The sequence below is a fragment of the Vanacampus margaritifer genome, chromosome 9, assembly GCF_051991255.1.
Source record: "Vanacampus margaritifer isolate UIUO_Vmar chromosome 9, RoL_Vmar_1.0, whole genome shotgun sequence".
In the NCBI taxonomy this organism is placed as follows: domain Eukaryota; kingdom Metazoa; phylum Chordata; class Actinopteri; order Syngnathiformes; family Syngnathidae; genus Vanacampus; species Vanacampus margaritifer.
The window spans coordinates 15,919,887-15,937,634 of record NC_135440.1 but is presented as its reverse complement, the minus strand read 5'-3'; the positions used below and the strand labels follow the sequence as shown (position 1 = coordinate 15,937,634).

The window sequence follows — 17,748 nt, the reverse complement described above, 5'->3', positions numbered from 1 at the left end:
AGGTGTTACGTTCTTGCTTAAGCATGTTTTCTATAATGCCGCCATCATGGAATGCCATGTCACAGCAAGAGTCGCATTATTGGGCCATGTACTCGCCAGTGGTGAGTTTTATGTAACCCTGAAACCAGGAATAGTTTTACAGAGATGTTTTATACGACATATGTATCACACATTGGGTTGCAAATGTTTGTTTTTGCTCAAGAGTAACTGCTAGCTGTGTTAGCTTCTATGCTAATCGGTTAAAAACAAACTTCGCTATGAAATAAAAGAAAAACATTAATAATGTGTCTTTTTCTGATAATATGAGTAACAGTGTTGCATTGGTCACACTCCATTTTGGCTGAAAACATAAAAAAAAATAGAAAAAATAGAAAAGAGGAGTAAGCTTGTGCCAACCCATTGGCTTTTAGCTTGATAATGCTATTTGTGCTATTTTATAAAGTCTGTAGGTCACTTGGTTCTCTTCCTCCAGATGGCTAATAATATTTTAGGATAGCAATAATTTAAAAAATCCCCCTCCCACAGGTGATAATAAATAAATAAATAAATACAAATCCACTAGCAGAAATGGGCTTCCATAATATGCAGTGACAGTATATATATGATATAATAAAGTTGCAAAATTTTTGAACTGAAAACATGTTCTTAATTTGAGTGACAACCACTTTCTGTGAGAATTGTAAATATATATTTAGCTCCAAAAGCTTCATGATTGAACAACGACCTCTGTTGGTCAAACTTGTTTTGCCACACAAAGTGTGGGAGGTTTTAGGTATTTTAGGTATAATTAGGCATATTAACAAATATGAAACATGAATTTAACTATAAGGATGTTCGATTCTTCACTTTCATGTTCAGAGTGAGCTAACGTGAATCCTAGCACCCAACTTAACATAATTCAGATAATATTCAGTATTGTTAAACAAATAGGAAATACTAGCACCTAACTTAAAAACATTTACTTAAAAAAAAAAATGACCAGAACAGAGAGGAAAAAAACCTGGAAAAAAACAACACACAATTCAGATAATATTCAGTATTGTTAACAATATGGAAATTTAAATAAAAACTAAAATAATGTGGTTGCACAAGTGTGCACCCCTCTAATATTTGAATTTGTGTCTGACCATCCATTTTCTACCGCTTATCCTATTTAGGGTGACGGGTGAGCTGCAGCTTGATCCAGCTGGTTCTGACACAAAGGCCGGGCGCCCTCTCGACTGGTGGCGTTCGCTGCAAGCCCTACAATACATAATAGTGTCACAACACAACCATTTACTCACACAACCACACTTACAGCCTAAAAGTCTACACACCCCTGTCCAAATGCCAGGTTTTTGTGTACAGTTGACATTTTTTCCCACCATTTTGACCTAAAAAAACCCCTCAATTTTAAAAGTTTTTTTTTTTTTATCATTTCATGAGGGGAAATCAAAATAAACTAAAATCTGGCTATTTTCAAAATTAAAATTAACAATTTAACAATGATATTAAATGTTAAATGTGAATCTGATTAACCCCAAATAAAGTATAGATGTTTGAGTAGGTTTTTCCTGACATTTTTGTTTTCTGGCAGACGCCTGAAGGTTCTATATAAACCTAAATTTTTTCAATGATGAAGCGGACGTGCGAACCACTATTGCACCGAGCTATTACATTCCAAAATAAAGTCATCAATGCACATTCTAATGATTTTGATTCCTGACCTTGAATAAGATAGATTTTTTTGTTAGATTGCATTTTGTCACAAAACCACAGTTTGTATGACTGTTGAAGTGTTGTTAGTAGAGAGAAACACACCTAATCAATACACATCCAATTATGAAGAGCTGCAAAACATGAATAAGGTATCTTGCATTTTAAAGGGTGGCGTTGACTTTCCACCCTCAATGTGCTAAGTTTACAAAAAGGCAAAACCTACAGGGTCTTTGGTGCAATATTTGTTTTTTAATTTTTGTCCAATGACTGCAAATTTTGCTGTGTGTGAAATTTGCAGGGCACTTGATCCGCCGGTACCTGTCAAACTCCATCCCTCATATCTTTGTCCCCAATTCAAATTGCATGAACATCATGAAAAAAAAGTAAGAAAAAGAAACATTGCCCCCCCCCCCCCCCCCCGTTTAACAAAGAGTAAAAAATAAAACAACAACTCTGAAACAACGATCATTGTCATCAAATAGCAATAAATAAGGAGCGCTCTTCCCTGTAAAGAGATTTCTCATCCAAAGTCTCTTACAATAAAAAATAGAACTTCAGTGCATTTCCTTTGACGGGTTTTCGGCTGCTCCTTCAATGTATCATCGATGTGACTCTTGGTTACCCTGGAATTAAAGCAACAGTATTAAGAACAAAACAGAACACCGAATATAAATCTTCCTCAATGACACAAAAGTCCAATATAAAATTTCACAGCCTTCTCATCTGTACTATACACCTCAAAACACAAACCTGGACAGAAAAGGCACAAGTAACTATATAATTGGAGTAATACTGGAAAAAAAACGAAAACATTTTTGATTTAAGATTTTGGTCATTTACACATGTTCGTATTACTCTGACACATATTCAAACAGACAGTAGCATTACCAGTATCAACAGCGATACAGGAAGTGTATAATCATATATCATTCTGGTATATACATTTACAGAAACATTATTTTCACAAAGAAAAAAAGTGCATTTTTTATGACAAACCTGAATATTGCCAAAGAACAAACATTTAAGTTAACAATAGTATTGAAAACTGTATAAAAAAAAAGAAAGCAATTGAAAAACAAGACGAATGTAGCAAGTGAAAAAGCAAGTTGGAGATGCATCAAATTAGGTGCTCGGGTCTTCTCTAGTCGCTCTGCCCTCACCCTCTGACCGCTGTCCAATCGGGCGCGAGGATACAGGGGCGGCTAGACCGAAGGGTGCGTCTTGGACGCCGCGTTCGCTCGACTCAGTAGCACGCCTGCGCGTGTGGGCGGAGCTTTGTGAGCTGCCATATTGCTTTGAGTCCATGGTCTCCAACTCCAGTTTGGAACACATGACTTGTGCACTGACGCTGCACTGCACTGATTGGCTGCCTCCTGCTGCCTTGTAGTCCGCTGACCAGTCACTCCCAGGAGTCCTACTCCCTTGAGGTCCTGGGGTCCCGCCCCAGAAAGAGTCAAACCTGGCCGGCGACGGCCCCTCCGTGGAAGGAGACATCGGCGACAAGGGGGTGGAAGGATTGGACCTTGGCCTGGCTTGTACCATTTGAATCCCTCCGATGGGAATCATCAGGTAGGGGACCTTGGCTTGTTGGGAGTGCATGGGAAGATGGCTGAAGATGTTGTCCGCCGCTCGGTGGCCGGGATAACCCTCGCATGTGGAAAGACGAAAAGCAGGCGGGAACAAGAAGGTGTCTGCCAATGAGTGCCCATCCGCTGCAGTGCCACCTTTGTCCTGTAGGGGGAAGCACACAAGCCCCATTGGAGAAATGTATTGCAGACCCGTAGTGCTACAGAATACTTTACAATGTGTGTTTTAATACGTTTCGATTTGTTTAATGTAAAAATATGAAAAAAAGAATGATAAGATCTCTCCAGATCGCAGATTTTCACCTAGTGGGGGTGGGCCGGGAATGTATCACTGGTGATAAATGGGGGTTCAATGCACTCTAAAAAAGGTAAAAAATAACCCAGATTGGGTAAAAAATGGACCCAACTAACTTTTTGAGTTGTTTACCACAAAAGTTGGGTCACATTAAAGTAATAGTCTACAAAGCAAGTACCATTTTTGGGGGTTGTTTTGTGGGTTATTCATTTCACATAACTTTTTGTATTAACTGAATAACCCAACTTTTTGTGTTAAAAAATGGGTCATACTAAAGTAATAACTCACAAAGAAACCCAATCTGTTGCGTTGTTTATGGTTTATTTATTTGACCCAATGAACAAAAGTTTTTCAGTTATTTAACCTCACAAAGCAACCATTTTTTTGGGTTGTTTTGGGTTACGTGAATAACCCAGAAAGTTGGGTTAGGCCCTTTTTGACCCAATTTAGGTTATAGAGCGCACCGTAAAAAAAACATTTGGGTCAAAAAAGGACCGACACAACGTTTTGGGTTATTCACTTAACCCAAAAAGGTGGGTCGAAATGAATAACCCATAAAACAACCCCCCCAAAAATGGGTTTTGTGGGTTATTTATTACAGTTAGATGAAAATGTATAATCCACAAACCAACCCAATTTTTGTTGTTTTGATTGTGACTGATCCACTATTCTCTATTTGACCCAACGTTCTCAAATTATTGCCTCTCCCCCCTTTTTTTAACAGACTAACCCCTTTTGGGATTATTCTATGGAAAACAACCCCATTTTTACGTAGGTTGGGTCAAATTGACCCAAGTAGTGGATCAATCCATTTTTGACCCACATTGGGTTATTTTTTTGACCCAACTGTTTTTAGAGTGTGTGTATAAAGGCATAGCAGACACAATACTTTGTAGATTCTGTCCAGGACAAATTGCACATAGTGCATACAAATGGCAGTACAGTATATTGAAAGGACTTACTACTTTCATCTGACGACCCTTTGTGCCGTGATGTTCCCAAGGAAGGCATCCAAGGGTCCTCTGCTGCACTCCAACCGGCAAGGGCGGGGTCATAGCTTGCGATAGCCTGTAGCAGCCTGGCAAGCTGGGACGAATCGGCGAGACGGGCCTGACGGGAGACGGTCCCCTTTCAGGGGACGGTGACATTTGCCGGCTGGGTGAGGGTAGCTCTGTCCTCGGGGACAGACTGCGCATGGGTGAGGACAGCTGCGGGCGGGGGGAGAGGCTCTGACTGGGGGAACAGCTCTCACTGCTGGGGGAGAAGGCTCTCGGTGATGCCTTCCAGCTCCGTCGGGAGAACAGAGCTCTCCTGCTGCCCGGCGAAGCGGCCCGCCGACCGGCGGGCTCGGGCTCGGGAGTGCACTGCCGAGAGCGACCGCTGCATTGGGAACGACCCCCTGTTGACGCGAGGGTGTCCAACGAGCAGGAGGAAGGAGGGTCGTCGTGAGACTCTTCCTCATCGTCGTCGTCATCATCATCATCATCGTCGTCGTCATCATCCTCCTCCGACTCCTCCGCGTTGGAAAACTGGTGTTCCTCTTGTTCCTCGGAATAACACGCACGTTCATCGCTCCCTGCTGATAAACAGAAAGCCACTCTTAGTTGCATCACTTCAATTCACATCCATCTTGTTTTATCACTCTAGATCATTTCCGCCTATTTATCGCCTCCACCGAGCATGAAACGATGATGGGGATATATGGCGGGCTATTTGAGCATGAATTCAATATCCATCTTAAAAGCCGTGGTCTAGTACACTCTACAATTTAGCGCATAGCAGAATGTCTTACGAGAAACATTCTTTCCACTACTAGTGCGATTTTAGGCCATTCATACACATTTCAACCTGATTGATAAACTACTGTGCTGCACTAGTAAGACTACTAGGCCCAACTAGTAAGCATGTGTCGTGCATGAACTCATTCACTGCCATTGACGGCTATTGACGTCAAAAATTCCTTTGAACTATTTCTATTAGTTTACCTTTTTTTTCCACTTTTTGTTAAGAGTATGAAAACCTATAATTTTTTTAATTGTACATTTAGAACAGATATAAAATTTGTTATTAATTGTGAGTTAGCTAGTGAAGTGCGATTAATTACGATTAAAAATGTTAATCGCCTGACGCCCTTAATTTTCCTTTTTCTTCGCATCAGGCGATTAAAATTTTTAATTGTAATTAATCGCCTGACTTCAATAGGTAGCTCACAATTAATCACAACATTTTTATCTGTTCTAAATGTACAATTATTTTTTTTTCTAGGTTTTCATACTCTTGTTAACAAAAGTGGAACAAATGTTAAACTAATAGAAATGGTTAAAATTAATTTTTGACGTCTATATCCATCAATGGCAGTGAATGAGTTAATAGCCTCCTAGAACTTATTCATAGCACAAGTAAGGCATTTTGACCTTTCTGGTACTACCAGTAAGAACTAAAATGTCCACTAGCAGTACTGGTATGGTGTGTTTTTTATTTTTTTATTTTAATTTTTTTAACTTTACTAGTGCTACTAGCAACAATGTAAACTTATTTTCACCTGTTAGTTGTTCAAAATAAAGTCAGCAGGTCTTTATGCAAAGTAGCAACCAAATAAAACAATTGTGTGAATCTGAGAAAAAAATGTTTATACAGGGACTTGTTTGGCATTTGTTCACACTGGAAGTGTAGCAAATACTACCCATTAGTAGTTCAGACAATTACGTCATAATTTTCCATTCAGTGAAAACTAACTAGACATTTGCAATTTTTGGAGAACTTGCATGTGAAGGTTGAAATGCTGAATGAAAAATATTGAATATAAAATATGAGGAATGATATTGAATGTAAATTCAAATTTGAATGAATGTGTTTTTTTTGTTTTTGTTTTTTTGTGGGGCGTGGAATTTTTGTCATGTTAAAAATAATTTCCAATGGGGATGTGAATCTGTTTCGTTAAAAGTAGTAACGGCAATAAATGTTTTTTTTGTTGGTACTGTAAGGGTGAACATTATTTTTTGGGGTGATGAATGTTGAAATTCAGAAAAACATGAATATTTGGAATGAAAAAATTACTAGCCCTCATGGTGTGAATTTTTGGAATATGTTGAAATTGTAACGATGTGAATCAGATGAATTATGTGGAAGGAGATGCATGTCAAAAACACATATGAGGAATTAAACATAAGGAATAATGAACCACAACTTTGAACTAACAACAAAAATAGTGTCCAGCAATGTTATTTTTCCTCCCATTCAGTTAAGAAGTTTAAATTCTAGTTTGTTGGTTCTGTGATAAGACGATAATGCAAGGAGCACAAACAGTTACAGACAAACTTGGTCTGGGTTAGCAGATGAGGACCCTTAATGACATTTTATGGTCATTTGCTAGTAGACGGTAAAATTGTGCAATGTTACATCCTAGCGAGACTAAGGAAAAATACCTTTATTTATTTTTTCCTTTTATGAAACACTAACCTTGATGGAGGTAAGAAAATTTCACAACAACAACAAAAAAAATGTTATTTTTGCTGCGTGCTTAATTGCCTTAACGTTGTCGAGCTGCGGTGCTAAAAATAAAACAGTGCAGTTTATGGCCCTTGTAGACGCTAATTATAGCTCTTATACATACTACATTATATTTGTAATGTGCCTTTTTTGTTTGTTTTTTCCCTTTGGGTTTTATGTATACTAAAAGAGATGAATGATGAAAGGAGAACGTGAAACAGGAAACGGAAATACAGAGCAGCCTTCCAAATTAAAAGCATGGATTTCAAAACAAGAGATAATTAAACATCACACGAAAAAGCTTGAGGAATTCTTAACATGGCAGATATTACTAAATGACTTGAAGCCCTATTATATTGAATTGGACTCTTTGCACTTTTTTTCTGGACACTGGATTAATTGTTTCATCTTATTTATCGATTTTTTTTTAATTCATTTTGTTGTGTGCTCTATGCAAAATGAATTTTAGGAGCAAATTGAAACAATATAATTGCCATTAATTTCATTCAATTTTAAGGAAATTTGCTGTAGCTGGGAGATATGTGTCATTAAAAAAAATATCTCTGTAGTTTTGTTTTGGAAATTTTACGTATCATAAGTATTAATGGTATCGGCTGTACTGAAGATTTGAGTATGTGTTTAAAAAAAAGTAGTACCGAACATCCCTAGTTTTAATTCATCCTTGGCAGGAGGTGTGTAAGAAAACATCATATAACGGTTTAACCTTGGGAAACGTAATGAAATATTTGGATTTTAGCAGAGGTCTGTGCTCGCTTGAAGACACATGCAAAGTGACACACAATCTGCTTGAAAGAACTCGCCGTAGGAACAGCAAAGTAACACGCTTGATCTTGCTGACAACCCACAACCGACCACAGCCATGTTATAAATAGACTACGGTTGAAAAAGCATCACACTTCTATTCACAAACTATGTCAGGAGGGAATGAATGAAATCACGGCGCCCTCGTATGCGATGAGCGCAGACTGACAGCGAAGACGAGGTGACGGCGGGAGGGAGAGCCGAGCGAGATAACGAGGCTGCTGCTAAACTACGTAGATGCCATTGTGCGAAAACAAGAGCGCCGCGCACGGCTCTTCATTCTTCATTATTTATCTTGTGCTTTTTTTCCTTATGCAAGGGCGAAAGGTTGGGGAATAGCACATTGTGGTTGCGTAAGCTGTCAGCGCTCAACGGCTTCACTTCTTCACATCTCCCCTCCTAGCATACCTGTTTCCTCGTCCGCCGATGGTTCACACACTCCCATTGCCTGGCACTTTTTCCCATGAGCTTTTGACTTCATGTGTTTGGTAAGGTTCCCTGCAAAGGGAACATGAAAAACACATTAAAACTTGCGGCCATTTCCGCCGGGGCAAGGAAAAAAAGTAGGACATTTTTTCGACAACAGAGATAAAATGCAAGCAGCAGACTTAAAAAGTTGATGGATTTAATTTAACAGACAGAATAGTGGAGAAAGACAACAGAACTGAAATATCTCTTTCACCGTCCCCTAACCTTTGGTTTTGAAGGCAAAGTTGCAGTGTTTGCAAATGTACGGACGGACATCAGTGTGTGTTCGGATGTGCTTCTTCAGCATGCTGGGCTTCTTACAGCGGATGCCGCACTCCCCACATATGTACTTTCCTCTGCCACGCCCTCGAACGTAAATATACTCTTCGTTAGACTTATACCTGACAGACAGACGGGATGGGCATGCGTTATTGATACAGAAAAAAGAAACAACATAAAAGTCACAAAATCACAAATTAATGTCACTTTGATATTCATACAAATGGCTCATCTCGCTGCCTGGTAGATGAAAAATAGATTCAATCAGTCAGAGTAGCAATTGAAGGGGCTTGAAAACACTTTTGACAAGAAGAATAATTCTCAATAGTCAAATTTGACGCTACCAACAAAGTTGACTCATTAGACACCAAGCAGACAGAGAGCATCAAGAGTGTTCATCAGTGCAGGAAATCAATAAGACAAAAAGATCAACATAAGGCGTATACCTCACCAGACAACATTAGGTTCACCTGCACAACTGAGTGAGATTATAATAAATATCAGACAAATAATAATCACAAATCATCATCAAAAGCACTGACCTACATTTACAACATGAAATTTAATTTTGAATTCCATCAGTCTTTTGTCTTTATTTCTTAGCTTGTCATGGCTGTGTAGCTTCCAGTAGTGTTTTTTTTTTTTAATTGTCCAATCAGATTTCAGCTTTATGTGTTGCCATGTACTTGAAATCTACCCAGGGTCACCAGAATCACGAGAGCTGTCATTGAACAAACATGCTCTCATAGAAATCACAGTTTTTTTTGTTTGATTGTCAGATTTTAGATTTATGATTTTCCCATCCTCTGATTGGTTGATTAGAGCTACTCGAGTATGATAATTATAATTTTTTTAAAAATGGGTGCAGGTTAGATAAGCCTTGTACTTTTATTTTTTTACTCTTGCAGCGTCCACTTGGGGATTGAACCTGAGCCTCCGTTTTGGAAAAGCAGAGCCACAACTACGGGCCGCCGCCCAAACTCAAAAATAGGGCTGGGTATTGATTCAAATTCACTCAATCGATAAAATTTTGATTCACAAGAGTTCAGTTTGATTCGATTTTGATTTTTTCCAATTTGATTTGATTCACTATCGGTTAATTATGGAACATCAAGTCTTCTTACAAATCAAGGACATGATAAAAAAAAAAAAAACTGCCCAAACATTAAATTCCAAATTTAATTTTGCAGACGCAGTAACTGGTTAAATTATTTATTTATTAATGAAAATAACATGTGCTTTAATCACTTATGTGTAACACAAACGTTGACATCAGCATGGATGAGATGAAAATGTTACAAATAGTTAATAATTAAGATAGTTAATAGTCAATAGTTACAAATATAAATAAAAAAGATTCTGAATTGTCATCAAGTGCAATAAGTCAGGCCTTTCATAAATGTAAGAAAATGCTTTTAAATTCATGTGAACAGTAAGATACAAAAAAATTTGGCCTTTAAAATTCGATCTTTTTGTTCATTTATGGGAAAAATGAGATATTAAAATAAAAAATAGAATAAAAAATGAACTGTAAAAAAAACGAGTGGGATATTGATTTGTGTTGAGGTCATTCTTCTGCCACTAGATGGCATTACTGCATTTGTAAGACATTCTTTTCATATTAAGAGCTATTTAATCCTTAAATAGTAAGTAACTAGTGAATTTCTGCACATTTTTTAAAATTGTAAAATACAACTCAACCCCAGTCTCCACAAATATATTATTAAAAAAATGACTGCTAAATTTTGACGTGGACGTCTTTGCTGCATTGCGACTGGAATTCCCCCCAGGACAGGCTTTCCAAGTAACGCATTAATTGTGCGTTAAAGAAACTTTAAATTAACTCAAAATAAACACACTAATTTTGACACCCCAAATAATAATAGTAAACATTGATTTATTATGGTATTCCTGTTATGTAAATAACACAATTTACTTAAAAAAAAAAAAAAAAAGAAGAAGAAAGAAAATAAATAATTGTAGTTTAGTGATGTAAATAATTATAAGACAAGTTTCTGATACTTTGGTTACCTAATCTAGCTACATTAGCCTACAACGCCGAAATATGAATCTCACTCATTATGAGATGCATTTCTTCACAATTCTGTCACATTTGTAGTTTGTATTGCACAATAACAAGCGTTCCTAATATTTTGATTACCTTATTGAGCAACATGACAATGAGAAGATATTAGACACTGCAAACTATCTAGTCTTTGGGATCTCATTGAATGGTGCAGGTGTACTTAATGTTGTGGCCAGTAGGTGTCTATTCCATGATACACTGTAAAAACAAACAAATAAACAAACAGACAAACAAATAAATAAATAAATACATAAACGTAAAAACACAGACATTTAAATCGCAATTAACAAGACCTCGGGTTGAGGGTTAAAAGAGTAAATAAGGCTGGTTTATGGGACAGCTGCAGGAACAGCTGCTGGAGCCGATCACAGTGCTGTTTGTTCCCCCCCAGAAAACACTATATGCTAATGAGGGACAGCAAAAAAAACAAAAAAACTTGCTCATGGCAATGATGGGTGGATGAAAGCGGATGTGGCACAATGCACAAACATTCAGCCAAACGACACGCACGCACACACACTCGCACACACACACACGAGAGTTCTTGGGAAACAAGCCCGTCTTTATAGAGGTGGATTGGGGATGCCCACCGAATCCCTCGCAGCGCTCAGTCTCATGCTGCACCTTCCACTACACCCTTACCACACACACACACACACACACACACAAATAAACAAAAACACACACACACACAGCACATTATTAGCTATTCGTCTGCTCGGGTGGCCCTGCCGACCGCTAAAGAGAGGGAAGGGAAGCCTACTTACGGCCCTCAACCTAAAATAGACACCAAGCACAAATCAAGCAACACATTTGGGTCTATTCTATATAAAGGTATGTATACACAATCCAGACGTTTACCAAAAGGTTATTTGTGGTCATGTGAAAAATGCTCAGCCACTCAAAATCCATTCAGATTTTGTAAATAGCCAATGTGTGCTGACTGCGTTTAATTAAAGGCCATGAACCACATTTGCAAGAAGCCGGGCTGTCAATGCTTTCTGTTTTATAGCAGAAGCAGCAACAGCAAATTATTTTTATATATATAAAAAAAGCAGCAGGGTAGTCTCAACAGTGCCATTGTGTTTTAGTGATTCAGGGGCGGGTTACTGTTCACTGGCATGTATTTTCTAACCGCGGCTAAAAATATCCACCTACATCTCCAGAAAAACAAGGCAGAAGCTGCACGACCACCAGGCAAGTTTTGTGCGGAGAGCATCACACCCAAACGGCAAATAGGAAAGAATCCTCTACAACCTTTGCTTGTTTACAACAAAGAGCAGTTTAAATGATAAATCCCATCAGCACATCCGCACTAAGGCGTGAATACAATTTTTCAATGTTTACAACTTCGGCCATGGAAACAATTTGCATGTTACAACAATCAAAATGGAAATCGTCCTTTTCTGTTCTGAAAAAATCTGAAGTAACCTTGAGTTTAGTGAGGAGAATTATGATGACTTCTTTCTTCATGTAGCTGTGGGTACCCATTCACAATTTCAAAATTCTCAAAAGAAAAGCGTGGAAGAAATATGGACAGTGAAAACCGCGGATAAAAACAGATAACAAAAATCCAACAATATAAAGCCTGGGCTAACCTTCAACACTTCTCAAATGTACCGCACTGATAAACACAAACACATTTTGGCTGTTCAACACTAAACTTGGCCACAAAATGTGTCAAAAATAGTCATCAGAAATGATCACCAAGCAGAATGGAACCTTAACTTGAACGCCACTAAGGTTGTACAATTTTCATAATGCATAAAAAAAATAAGACAAAGAACAGAAAGTAACCAGAGTTTACAACGGCGTATTAGGGCCACTTATAAATAAATAAATATAAAAAAAAAATCTTATTATCATTAAAAATGATTTTTTTTAGAGGGTGGGGACAATATTCGGAGAAAAAACTCACAAATTTGCCACTTTATAAAGTGGTAAATTTGTGAGAGAAAAAAATCGTAAATCCGCAATGATCACCAAGCACAATGGATCCTTAACTTGAACGCCACTATGGTCATACAATTTTCATAATGCATAAAAAAATAAGACAAAGAACAGAAAGTAACCGGAGTTTACAATGGTGTATTAGGGCCACGTATATATATATATATACACAGTATATATATATATATATATTTTTTTTTTAGGGTGGGGACAATATTCTGAGAAAAAACTCACAAACAAAAAAATTGTAAATCCGCAACTTTATAAAGTGGCAAATTTGCGACTTTATAAAGTTAAGTTTTAACCAGAATGCCATATTTAGACTAGTGGGTCTCCATTGAACATATTATTGACAAAAACATTTTTTGGGTTGCCTTCCCTTTTAAAATAAGATGCGATGAATCAAAACTCAACTTTGAGAATCTACAATCCACAGTGGGTGTTCTCTCATGACTTGACCTTTTCCATCTGTTCTTTGCTGCGAATCTTGTCTATTTCTAGAGTGGCTTTGTTGTAAAGCGATCTATACCTCCAGGGGAAACCTTTGAGCTCAAACCAGAGCAAAACCTGGGAAAGAAGACAGGCTCAACTGGAAAAAGATCACTGGGGCATTTATGGAAAGTACACACACAGTATGTGAACACAGTACAGTGAGCTGAGCAAACATTTGCAGGTTTGAAGGAAAACACACACACACACGCGCGCATACACACACACTTAACTCCAACATGACAATTGTGTGTATTATATAACTGGTGAATTGAGGTATTCATAAGATAGTCAAAGTGAAGGCAGCATGCGCATGCACTAACATGCTGTTATCTCTCCAAATGAACCCCTCCAAAGCTCAGAGGTTTGCGCCAGCAGAAAGCGGGGAAAACTTGGCTGCAGCTACAACTGCATCTATTCCCAGACCCTATCCTTCCCTTTGCACTACTTTTATAGCCGACTTTTATAGTTGCTCTCCCCGCGACAGTGAATGCGTCGCTGCGATCGTCGAATGAGAAGCAATAGCTCTTACCCGCCTTCAAAGATGCAAACGCGAGATGTTTCGCACTGTTTTGAGGTGGAAGGTCCCTCCTCATCCCTCGTCTCGTTATTCTCCTCCTTTTCATGCTGGTGATCTGTTACATCGGTGGAGGAACAGGCTGTGATTGGATGGACCTGCATTCAAGACACAGGGTGGAAAAAGAGACAAAGTACTTTGATAGACATTTTCATGTCAAGCATATTTGTGGCGGTAAGTCCTTACTGCCCGCGTAGTCCCATAAAAAAAAACTGCAGCTAAATAAGCAATGACATGTTTTTGACTACTAGTTCAATTGGCTGCCAGAACTGTCGTTCAAACCACACCATCACTTTGTGGTGAGGTTGAGCAAGCACTAACAATGCAGTAAACACAGAAACCAGATTTGAGTTCTTTGCATTCACAATGGACACCATTCAGACATGTCAAGGAAGCTGAAACATACTCAATGTAACACGCTAAGCCTAACTTCAAAATAAAGTTTACCAAATACAGCAATACATTGACATCAATGCAAATAGCCTTAGTACACCTTTACTTTGAAGTTGGCCCAGGTCGTGGCGTGATGGCTAGCTTGACTTCCCTTTTCGATGTTTAGGAGTTCTTTATCGTAGTTTTGATTGACATTAAAGTTGCGACCAACATCAACATAACGCTATCCCGAACTCATACTCAATCGCTAATTTAGGACGCTAAGAAACAGCGAATTAATTACGCCGTCATTGTATGATACGGCAGAAGTCTCAGAGGTAAGTGGCTAGCGGCTAACTGTTAGCATTACCAACGAGTGTCTGGCTGTTAGCTGTAAGTGAGTTTGACAGCTGGTACCTGATGGCTTACTTTAATGCATTTTCAGTATTCTGGACCAAAGCTACTTTGTCATTTACCCTCCATGTTTAAAGGAAGGGAATGTGCCTTAAATTACACTTTGAGGTCTTTTCATAATTATTAAAAAAGATCAAATAAATCGAACGTCTTCATGTATTTTATAAAACACTTTTGCCCATTAAAAAACAAACAACAACATTTAACTCAAAATGTCAAACATAATCGTTTAGAATTTAGGAACACAACTTTAAGCCATTAATAGTGTTATTTTACACACTAAAATAAGAATGTTTCTGCCTTATATTGCACTTAAAGTTGTGTTCCTAAATCCTAAAGGGCTATGTTAGAAATTTTAAAAAAATAAAAATTTTATTAGAAAAAGTGTTCTACAAAATAATTGCTGATCCGCAAAACGATCCAATCCATGGCTCAGATCCGTGATCCGATCCGAACCGTGACTTTTGTGATCCGTTGCACCACTATTTGTAACTATAACTAATTACTATTTTAGAGTATGTCCTCATTCAGACACGAACATTCTTATAAGCCCAAACTGGGTTGCCATCAGACAGTGACAAGGTATGAAAAGGTTGAAGATGATATAAATATTCCATAGCAATGTTTTTTTTTTTTTTACCTCTGACATTCGTGGGGTGCTGCTACTTGCGGGGGGCTTTTCAATTTTGGCTGGGTTGGGAGCCATGGCAATGGTGTACGTCTCTGAGCTATACTTCTGTTTGGAGCACAGCAGAGACAAGGCCACCTTAGTGCTGACACCTGGCAAGTTTGGGTTGTGCCCGCTGACACTCCAGGTAGAATAAACTGAGTTGCAAGGATCCCTCTGTGCAGTTGGGTTGGGTTTGACATAGTTCAGGTAGCACCAGTTGACAGAGGTTGGCGTATGGAGGCTCGGGTATGAACGGGTATGAACGTTTGTTCTCTCGATCCCCATCTCCTTAACTTGAGGCTCCTCCTCTTTTTGACTTCTCACAGTTGGCTCTTCTGCTTGTTTTTCCTCTTTGTTAAGTTCCCTTTGCCTTGGAATCAGCTGCCCTTCTTCTTTTATGGGTGTTACCGCAAGCGTCTCTTTTGTCTTCTCAACCTCTTCCAGTTTCTCCCCACCAGTTTTACTTTCTCCCTCCTTATGTACCTTGTTGTCTACATCCTCCACCTCAAGTTCAGGCTTGTGTTGCTCCCCTTCCGCTTCCTCTTTTACCCTTTTCTGGTGACGCTGGGCCTCAGTACTGAGCTCTAGACTGGCTGCAGGTGAGAGCATACGTTTACTCCCTCCGGCTCCAAGTGGACCATATTCCTCGACAGAAGGTGACTGCAGTTCCCCAGGAAGGTGAATCTTAATGTCTGGTGTGGGGACCTTCAAATAAGACCTCTGTAACTTGCGTCTTTCCACTTTGCCCAAGATTGTCATGGTTGTGCAAGAAATGGGGTCCTGCGGACAAGCAGAGGTCAGGATCTCTGACATGGTGGTGTACATGGCACGTGTATAAGTGGGTATGTGGGTTTGGAGGCGGACTGGGACCACTAGAGACACTGATGGTGTAAGCTGTGCCATACATGTGGCAATGAGGGGGCATGGGTAAGAGTAAGAGGTGCTTCCCTCTGTGGAGGGAGGGGATATAACCTGTGTGGAATGTATTGGCGTGGCAGGCAAGTACAGAGACTGACTCACACTGAAGGGAAACTGGACAGGAACTAAAGCAGGAAGTTGGTGTAGCGGTATACCCATTTGTTCAGCCATGTGGATCTGCATTGGGTGTACCTGGAGAGGTTGAACAGTTTGTGAATGTAAGAAGGTTCTGTTCATAAACTGGGAGACCGTGGTGACTGGGAGTAGCTGGGATCGAGGTCCTGGAGGTAACGTCTGTTGAACGCTTTCATGCGTAGGAAGAATATCTCGAGGGAAGATCTGTGGCTGCAACTGCAAGACATTCCCTGGGTCCTCCCGTTTGAAGTGGGAGCTTGAATAGAAAAGAGGATGGCTTGAGTGGGAAGGCCCGGGTTTTGGACTCTCGGCTCTGAATAACTGGGTCCCCTCCTCTTGCTCGGGTTCCCCTAAGGTTGCGTGCTTCACAAGGAGACACTTCCGCCGTTCTTTCCAAGAGGATGCTGACTGCTGAGAGGACAAGGATCCCAAGTCAAAAGATTTGCTTCTGGTATCTGCGACCTGCTGCGCTTTCTGAGGGGCCTGCTCTGAAGCCGAACGCCTCATCTCCTTGTGGCTTTGGTTGTGTTGTTGGGAAGTTGAGGGCACAGTCAACATTTGGGTGCTTTGGCTACTGGTGCCCCAGACTGCAGGCTCTGACCTTGTTGCATCTTCAAAAGAAGCAGAAAGACTTGAAGTGTGGGACATGCTGCTCTCCTGACTGGGGCTGCGAGGCAGGGACACAGACTCGAAGCTAGACTCCCCAGAGGACTGCGTTGCCTCAGCTAAGCGGAGTCTTTTCTTCTTTGGGGGTAATTTTTCCGCAGGGAGCTGGGAAAGAGTCTGGCTACGTTGTGGCCACTGAAACTCCTCCACTCTTTCTGCCTCCTAGGATAGACAAGTTGAGGCAAGGGGATCAAATTACACAAGATATACAACATTTTCATCACATTAAATAGAATCATTATACCTTCGATGAAGATGCAGTCACTGGTGGCGACATGGATGGCATGTCAGCATCAGGCTCCACTGTAACAAGAATCTCTGGCACTTGGATGTTGGGCTGGCGGATGAGGCGAGATGTAGAAGGAGATGGTTTTGGATGCGGTTGTTGTGCTTGGTGAACATCTTTGACATCTGAGCCTTCACTTTCCATGGAGAGAGTCTCCTGCTTTTCAAAGGAGCTTGTGTGCTGGATTACAGACACACCCTTCCGATCTCGATGCTGCTGTTGTCCCGGCTCCGTCTGTACAGTACCACCTACATGTACCATGATCAGAGACATGACAAGTACAGTACATCTTTAAATAACATACACACTGTATATTTAATACATCTGTGTATTTCAAAATAAAATAATTCCATGTAATGACATCTGATCAAAAACAACCTAATTTGGGTCCAAATGAGACCGACCTGCTACTTGGGTCAATGTGACTCAACTTTCTAAGTTGCATTGTACAAAATGAGGGTTGGGGTTGTTTTGTACAAAACTACCCAGAGAGTTGTCATTTTGTACAAAACAACCCCCCCAAAATTGGGTAATTTTGTACAAAACAA

At 39.6% G+C, this 17,748-nt stretch overlaps 1 protein-coding gene across 5 annotated transcripts in view; it reads right to left on the bottom strand.

Moving 5' to 3' along the window:
- Window positions 1–2,462: 2,462 nt before the first annotated feature.
- Window positions 2,463–17,748, bottom strand: part of hivep3b (HIVEP zinc finger 3b) — a 56,952-nt gene continuing 41,666 nt past the window's right edge. For 4 of the 5 annotated variants that reach the window (XM_077575460.1, XM_077575461.1, XM_077575462.1 and 1 more), the window contains 7 exons: window positions 17,159–17,448; window positions 15,166–17,076; window positions 13,695–13,837; window positions 8,584–8,759; window positions 8,299–8,388; window positions 4,542–5,158; window positions 2,463–3,429 (listed from right to left, as the gene is read on the bottom strand). In XM_077575460.1, the coding sequence (XP_077431586.1) occupies window positions 2,821–3,429; window positions 4,542–5,158; window positions 8,299–8,388; window positions 8,584–8,759; window positions 13,695–13,837; window positions 15,166–17,076; window positions 17,159–17,448 (3,836 nt within the window). In that variant the 3' untranslated portion in view covers window positions 2,463–2,820. The remainder of the gene's footprint in view (window positions 3,430–4,541; window positions 5,159–8,298; window positions 8,389–8,583; window positions 8,760–13,694; window positions 13,838–15,165; window positions 17,077–17,158; window positions 17,449–17,748) is intronic. The other variant, XM_077575463.1, reaches the window with a different exon arrangement.